General features: G+C 42.0%; 1 protein-coding gene across 1 annotated transcript in view; it reads left to right on the forward strand.

Annotated features, from left to right (window-relative positions):
• The first annotated feature begins 1,011 nt into the window (after window positions 1-1,011).
• The window catches only part of Ednrb (endothelin receptor type B), a 21,719-nt gene continuing 14,237 nt past the window's right edge, over window positions 1,012-8,493 (forward strand). Inside the window, exon 1 of the mRNA XM_013011643.1 lies at window positions 1,012-1,556. Coding sequence (XP_012867097.1) covers window positions 1,062-1,556 — 495 coding nt within the window. The 5' untranslated portion in view covers window positions 1,012-1,061. The remainder of the gene's footprint in view (window positions 1,557-8,493) is intronic.

Genomic DNA, 8,493 nt, shown 5'->3' on the forward strand with positions numbered 1-8,493 from the left:
CTACTCTCTGTGGCACTCGCACAGCGTTTTATCAGAACCAGCCTCGCCTGCAAACCCAAGGGAGGCGCGTTCTGCTCCCTCCGCCCAGGGAGCCGAGTGGACTGGAACCCAGCAGACTACCTATTGTCCCAAAAGTGTCTCTGTGAGTCCTGGACGAGTCCAGGGCTGATGTCAGCTGTGCCTGGTACATCTGATCTGCGAGGTAACCATACTGCCTAGACACTGAATCACAACCAGGGTGAGCATTTAGCTCTGGAGCATTAAAACCGACCTGTGAGTGAAAGTGATACATGTAGAAGTAAGGGCTTGTTAAACTATAAGTAAAGGCTTATGAAAATGCGATCGGGGTGAAGGAGAGGCTCGTGAGGGTTGGAAACCAGTAGGAATCAGGACAGAAGCTTCCAGGCTGAGGTTAATGCAGTCTCCAGTGCGCTCCCGGAGCGCGCAGGGTAGAGGGGCGGTGGAGGTGGGGAGGGGGGGGAACCTCTCCGCTGCTGGACGGAGGGAAGCGGCTTCCATCCAGCGGGAGCAGTCTTGGGTTCAGAGGTTGGGTGTGTAGGAGAGAAATAACTTCATTCCCCCGATCCCCAAAACTTTGAACTGAAACTCACTCGTCTCTCTCCTGGCTTAGAGAAGTGCTTGGAGGAGCTTTGCTTGGACAGACATCCCTTCTAGAACTCTCAGCCCTACGGCAAGTAATCCACCCCCACCCCCACCCCCCAGAAGGGACCTAAGGGAAGAAAAGCACTGCGGAGGGGGTGTGGGAGGAGCGCGGCGCACCGGCGGCGGCGGCTGACGCCTGCCCAAGTTTCCCCATTGGCGCGCAAACTTGAGTTACTTTTGTGCGCAGTGGCCGCGGCGGCAGCGCCGCGGGGGCCCCGGGGCCTCGGCGAGTCAGCCTCGCTCGCAGAGGCGTGGCCGGGCGCGGAGTAGTGTCCGGTGCCTGGCAGGGGCGTGGCTGGGGTCCCGAGAGCCCGGTCTGGTCTTCATTCCCCAGCCGGGTCTCCAGACTGTCAACAGCGCAGCAGCGGCCACACCGAAGCTCAGTGCAAGCAGCAAGCATGGGCATGCAGCCGCCGCCAAGCCCGCGCAGACGCGCCCTGATGGCGTTGGTTCTTGCCTGTGCACTGGTGGGGGTCTGGGGAGAAGAGAGTGGACTCCCGCCTGCCGGAGCCACCAGCTCATTTCAGGGGACCGAAGAGATCATGATGCCACCCACGAAGACCTCCTGGATACATGATTCGAACTCCAGTCTGTCTTGGTCACCAACACCTGCAGAGGTGACTAAAGGAGGGGCCGTGGCTGCAGCCCCGCCGCCGCGGTCCCAGCCCCCTCCCCCATGCCAAGGAAACATCGAGATCAAGGAGACTTTTAAATACATCAACACTGTTGTGTCCTGCCTCGTATTCGTACTGGGTATCATTGGAAACTCCACGCTGTTGAGAATCATCTATAAGAACAAGTGCATGAGGAATGGCCCCAATATTCTGATCGCCAGCCTGGCGCTGGGGGACCTGCTACACATCATCATTGACATCCCCATCAATGTCTATAAGGTAACGCTCTGACATCCTGGCGGGCTTAGGGAAGGGGCCGGCTAGACGTGTGAGGGGGGACAGCTTTTATAGGGTGCTCCCTAAAAATGATTTCCCCAAAGCCATTACCTATTGGAACTAACTACAATTCTCTTCTGATTGTTCACTTAACAGCCTTCTACCAATCAGGACAAGTGTAGTACTCTGACTAGCAGCCTCACAATCACTGGGAGCTTTTTTTTTTTTTAAACCAGGATCTTTCTGAGCCACCCGACACCTGCTGAATTAGACATTCCGGGCAGGATCATAGCAATTTGTGTATAAAACATCTGCTCTGTGTAATTAAGACCAAGGCATCCCTGGTCTTGATGTCCTTGCTGTCCGGGTACATCTTCTTGCTTCAAAAGTGTGGGCCATGGCTCACCAGCATTGCTATCGCTGCAAATGTTAGGAGTGCAAGTCTATTCCATATTTCTTTAAATTAACATCGGCATCTTAGGATACCTGGTGATGTTAATACTCCAGAAAGCACTGTCTGGGTGGCCTCTCAAAGTAGGCCATGGGAATACGTTTTTAAGAAATAAATAGTCTGGAAAAAAAAAGGCCCTCAGACTAGTGATACAATACAGTTTGCCTGCAAAAATGTTGTTTGCTACTCTTCATTGCATGTCTGCAATGGTCCAGGCCCTAGGTTAGATGTCTTCTTTCCTTTTCTTCTTTCCAACAACCCCATTTTACAACATACTAATAAAATGCTCATGATCTCACAATGAATATCAGAAGTAGAGGTGGAGCTCAGGTCCAAAGCTGTCACATTTCAAGTACAAACCCTATAGTTGTTCATCATTGATTATTTTATGAAAAGGACCCAAGAACCTGTCACAGCCTGTAATACTGTCAGCCATGAACAGTACTGTGTGATTTGCATAGGTATCAAAGGCAGGACTTAACATTCATAGTTTACTCCAGGTTGCTTTGGAACTCTGGGTTCTAATCCAGTACTTCTTGAGCCCCAGTTTCCTCGCCTCTCCAATAAGGCTACTAGTGTCTACCTTCTGGGAATTTGTCTGTGAAGAAAAACAGCCTGAGTAAAAGAACTGGAAATAAAATGATACAACTATTTAAAACTGTTTCTACACCATCAGCAACAATAGAAAGTCACATACAAAAACACAAGTGTTAGGAAATAAGAATGCACCTAAGGTCAGCCCTGACCTTTGTACAAGGGCAAGTGGGCAGTAGGGTTGGAAAGGTGGGGAGGATCTGTGTGTCCCTCCCCAAATCTCTGGAAATCCTAATCCCAACAGCTACAGTTTAAGGGAATTCCAGACATTTCTCAGGCTTACAGATGAGACTCAGATTGGGCTGGGATGTAGCTCAGTGGCAAAGCGCTTGCCTAGCAAGCGCAGCGTCCTGGGTTCGATCCCCAGTACCAAAAAAGAAAAGACAAAAAAAATACAGTTAAAAAAAAAACCCAAACAGATGAGACTCAGATTAAGATACAGACTTTGAAGGGAAATACTACTCCTAGAAATGGGTAATCAGTTGAGGATGTGTAATAATTTCTAAAACTTTGGGTAACATGTATTTCTAATGAGCTCCACAGATTTGCTTAGGGGAATGTGGGCTGCAAATGAGCCCCTTAAGTGCAGTCAAACCCCTAGTAGGGTGCTGAGTGGCCAGTTTATTTCTTATGATATCCCAGATTAAGATCTACCATGGCATTTTTGACAGAGCAGTGTCAATTCAAAACATCTGATCTGAGAAATTTTCAAGTATAAAAGTGTTGATAGAAATTAAAAGAAAAATGAGACAAGACCCCCCTAACCCCCAAAAGAAATGTATCACCTAGTTTTTTGGTGGGTTTGCACACAATTCCAAGCAAATTCTGTTTAGGGAAGACATGGGAGATCTTGTGGAAGCAGCCACTAGCTAAAGTCCTGTGTGGAAGGGTAAAGTGAGGACATTCAACTAATGGTGTTGTGCTGTCTGCTGACCAGATGTCAATTAGGTCTTCCAGAACTATCACATTTTCTGTGTGTTCAAATGAGTACTTTATGATAAACCCAGGAATATCTGGTTAAGCATATACAGTTTCTTTCATTTTTAGACCCTTTAATATTTCCCTGAAAAGTTATATCCTTTCTTCTGAAACAATCCATTCTGTTCAACCTATCTTGAATAGATTACATTAAACCAAAGAATCATTACAAATATAGCTGTCTTATCATCTATACTGCTTAGAAACAAATTCATCTCATAAAATTAGGTCCGACTGCCAAGAGTGGGCACTAATTTCAGACAACACTAATATAGACCTAATACAGACAACACTTCAAATACTTAGGTGTAAGCACACTCTTCCCTCAGCACATATATGCTGTGCCTACATTGAACAAGATAAAACAGATGGAGGACTGGAGGTGTTGCTCAAGAGGCCCCATTCAGTAATATATGTGTGTGTGTGTGTGTGTGTGTGTGATGGAAAGGAAAAATTCAACCATATCCATAGTGAATATTTAAAATTACAGAGGAATGTATACATTTATAAAATATTGAACATTATGTGAATTAATAAATACACAAGTAGATAGGTAAATAATAAACAAGAAAATTCCATTCAAATATGTATGTGCTTGTATTTGAATAAGAATGGCAATTTATGTTTGGGATGTTGTGGTTCACTTTTATCATTATAGACATGGCTACAAATAACATTTTGTATGCTCAGGTTGACACACATGTTATAACTATGACTAGAGGGAAAATTTCTCAAACTAGAATATTTACTAAGTCAACCAGTGTATGCATTTGTAATTTTGATAGACATTGCTATTTTGTACTTCAAAATTATCATACTCTTAGTCCTCATTACTATTTTATATAACTTTTCAATATCCACTTATAAATACTAATATTTCTCTAATGAATATGTCTGAGTTAGCCAGGCCCAATGTTCACATGATCCAAAAATCCAATGTTTAAATATCTGAAGTTAAAGTGAATTTTTTCTTTACTTACATGCTACTTACTAGGCCATTTCTGCACATGCTACAGTGCATACGGTTGCATAGTGAGAGGCTGTTACCTCACTACTAATTGGTGGTAGTATAGATATCAAAGCTGTGTGGAGGCCACATAGCTATAATCTCAACTATTAGGAAGGCAGAGATCAGGAGGATCATGGTTTGAGGCTAGACCAGGTAAAACGTTAGTAAGATCCCACATCAACCATTAAGCTGTTTGTGATCCCATCTAGGTGGTAATTTACGTAAGAGGAATACCATCTAAGTTGGCATTCATATCTGTCATGAGATCATAATATATATTATATATTACATTATATATTATATGTATATTATAGAAAATCATATTATATAATATTGTATATTATATAAAACTATATTATTATAATAGATAAAATACATTTTTTCAAATTCAATGTGCTTACCCATAAAGCAATATTTGAAAATTATAGTGATTCAATTATCCATATAAATGCACCACAAAGAGATATTTGAGAAAACCATCTGCATGTCGATGGATAAAGCACATTACCAAGAACCATATTAACCAGCTTGATAAGGATCCAACTGTTGTCAGGTGTTCAGTGGTGGTGGAGAGGTCGAAATGAGCCAGGTCACCCAGCCATGCTTTGAGATGGTTTGCCGTTAAGACTTGGTAGGCAAGGAGGCTGCCTTCCAAGTGCTGACAGACAGAATTGCTGATCTTTAACGTTTAACTAGTCAAGATGGGGTGGGCAGAGGCACTGAAATGCTGGCATGTCAAGATGTGGACTTGCTTCACTGAGCCACCAAATGAGTTTTGAACAAAGGACGTTTGCAAAGAATCAGACGCCTTCTGCTTGTGACAATCAGAATTATCTTTCTGAATCACCTCACCTTTCTCGCTAGCATTACTAGTTAGTACCTGTTAGTACCTAACGGGTTTTTGTCCAATGAACTAATTTTGTCACTGAATTTAAAAACTGATGACACACTTTTAAATTTAATTTTTGAAGTTATAGCTTTCCTATCAGTCAACTGTACTTGTAATAATGAAACCAATGAAGGTACCAACTTATTAATACTTTTTTTTTCCTTTGCCAATTCTAGGGCTTGAATTCTATCTGAGCTGTTGTGCTCCAGGCTTAATGCTCTACCTCTTGAGCCACAGCTCCACTTCTTGCTTTTTTGGTTGTTAATTGGAGCTAAGACTCTCACAGGCTTTCTTGCCCAAGCTGGCTTTGGACAGCAATCCTAAAATCTCAGCCTCCTGAATAGCTAGGTTTACAGGTATGAGCCAGTGATGCCCAGCCTTAATACTGTTCTTATTGCCTCAGGTATTAACTGAGATATTTCAGCAATTATTTAGTAACATGCAAAGAAAGTTTAGTAGTAGAAGCATTTTATACCAACAATGGAATCAGCAATACCTTTGAGATCCATTTATAAAGCAAAAACATTTGAAAGAGCACAAGATAAGCACATATAAGCTATTATCTTTGAACAAGTGCTAACAAAGAGTAAGACTGTCAGCTCTGAGTGATTGAGGTCACTCAGCATACATCTAGCATAGTGCCTTCAACATACTAACCAGTACTTGCAGATAAAAGATACTGTCTTAGGTAAGACATGAGATCAATGGACTTTTTATACACATATTTTATAAATGTTCAGCTGAATAAGAAGACAGCTTGGTGATCCTATCTGTTTGAAGGTGTTGGTCAAATAACCAAATCCACAGTTGAATTCAAAGAACCCAGACACTCAAGACTTTGCATCCCCAATAGATTGCTTCACAAGTTGGCTATAGATTCCTGTGACATAATGGTTGGCAAATACTAGAGAACTGAAAGGTTCTCTAGTTGACTCTGTTTACCTTTGCCCTGACACTTGGTCATTCCATAAATCCAAGCCTCTAAAACTGTCAAGGTAATGTTTCTTTCAATATTGTAAGGCTTATTTTCCAAAGGCTTTACATTTCTCTCTGTTCATTTAAAGAGAGTTGTTTAAGACTGAAGTTATTTCTGTAGTTGTACAACATGGCCACGATCCTTTGTCTCAAGGCCAAGGGAGCCATAGTCTCCATTTCACAAACACATCCAGCCATATAAGGTTAGCTTTGTGTGGTTGATATGCTATAGTTGATTATTTTTAGAGAAACAGGTCAAATGCTAATAAATGATTAAGTACTTTAAACGGTGTTGACAGAAAGCCTGGGCTGAAATAAGATTTGCAATATAATTTATGATGTGAAAGTCTCTTTCAGAGCTTTGCAAAGTCAAATAGAGGTTGGTTATGTTTGAGAAACAGATAGCTCAGTGTGGTATATGGGTATATAGTGGCCAAAACTTATCTAATTTTAGACTTCTTTTATTCCCAGTGTTTTTATTTTAAAATTATTACTCTCTCTCTCTCTCTTTCCCTTCCTTCTCCCTCTCCTTTTCCATAGCCCCTCTGATAAAAATATAAAAGAATAAGAAAATAACCAAAATGTATTGGTTAGAAAAGAAGAAGATGAATAGGGAGCATGAGGGAGGTGGAGATAAAACCATTCTGAGTCAGAAACTTATCAGCAACATTGATCGAAACATTTCTCATACAATTCTGCATCCAAGAGGTTCTAAATCATATTCTTATCTTCTGACCTGTATCCCTTCTCTTCTCTGTTTCAGTTTTATTGTAGTTTCCAGAAAGAAGGAAGACCAACCTCAGGATGCTTACACCATACACTGACTCCTCAACTGCATTAAATATTAGATTCCATAGACATCAGATGTCTTTCAACAGTTGCTTCTTAGCATCCTATGAGATATTACACTGATAGAATGAGGTGTAAGCAGTGAGTTCTTTCTAGTGTGTTCTGAGCCCAAGATCCCAGGGCGGCTGTTTTCCCATCTCTTCTGCATTCACAAGATCTTAGAAGATTCAGATAAATGAACCTCATGGCTTTAGGTCCTCTTAGTTGGATCTTTTCAAAATAGGTGTCCATGAAACTTTACAAGCAAAAACTATTGCAACATTTAAGTTTATTTCTCGTCATACGAGAATAGTTATCCATTTCTTTACTGATCTCTGGCAGACTTGGAAATAAATTTCAATGTGATGCATTCAGGGAAATATACTTGAGATAAAGTACAATGTCTTCTAGGAAATGATTTAAAAACTTTTCTATCTATCTCTAGTTTTCCTAGAGGTTTTGTCTTTAGAATTTTAACTGATCTTCAGAAAACTGATCTTCAGCACAATTTCCGGAAGTTTAATGAGAATCTTCCTAGGCTAGTAGAATGCTGTGTGTGTGTGTGCATGCGTACACACGTGCACGCGTGCACACGCACACGCACACAAGGGCGCATATACTTGGGCTTGCATTCAGGGCTTGGGAACTATCCCTTAGTTTTTTTTTCACTCAAGGCTGGTGCTCTACCACTTGAGGTATACTCCTACTCCCAGGCTTTTGGTGATTAATTGGAGAAAAGAGAGTCACAAGAACTTTTCTGCCAGGCTGGACAGCCTTCCCAGTAGCTAGAATTACAGGTATAAGCAAGGCACTGACTCTTGGCAACTGCTTCTTTTGTTGTTGTTGCTAGTCCTGGGGCTTGAACTCAGGCTTGGTGGCTGTGTCTGAGCTCTTTCACCCAAGGCTAGCACTCTACCACTTTGAGCCACAGCTCTACTTCCAGTTTTCTGGTGTTCGTTGGAGATCTCACAAACTCTCCTACCCAGGATGGCTTCAAATCAAGAACCTCAAATCTGAGCCTCCTGAGTAGCTAGGATTACAGGTGTAATACACGATATGGCACACACAATATGTGTGCACAATATGGTTCCTGGGGCCTCTATTTTATACAACTCCAAGAGTCACTGTGAACACCGTGACCTACCTAACAGGGCTTCTGGAAGAAGCACTGGCATTGTTTCTTCTTTCTTTTCTTTTCTTTTTTTTTTTTTTTTTT

Source organism: Dipodomys ordii, unplaced genomic scaffold, assembly GCF_000151885.1.
Source record: "Dipodomys ordii isolate 6190 unplaced genomic scaffold, Dord_2.0 Scaffold1, whole genome shotgun sequence".
In the NCBI taxonomy this organism is placed as follows: Eukaryota; Metazoa; Chordata; class Mammalia; order Rodentia; family Heteromyidae; genus Dipodomys; species Dipodomys ordii.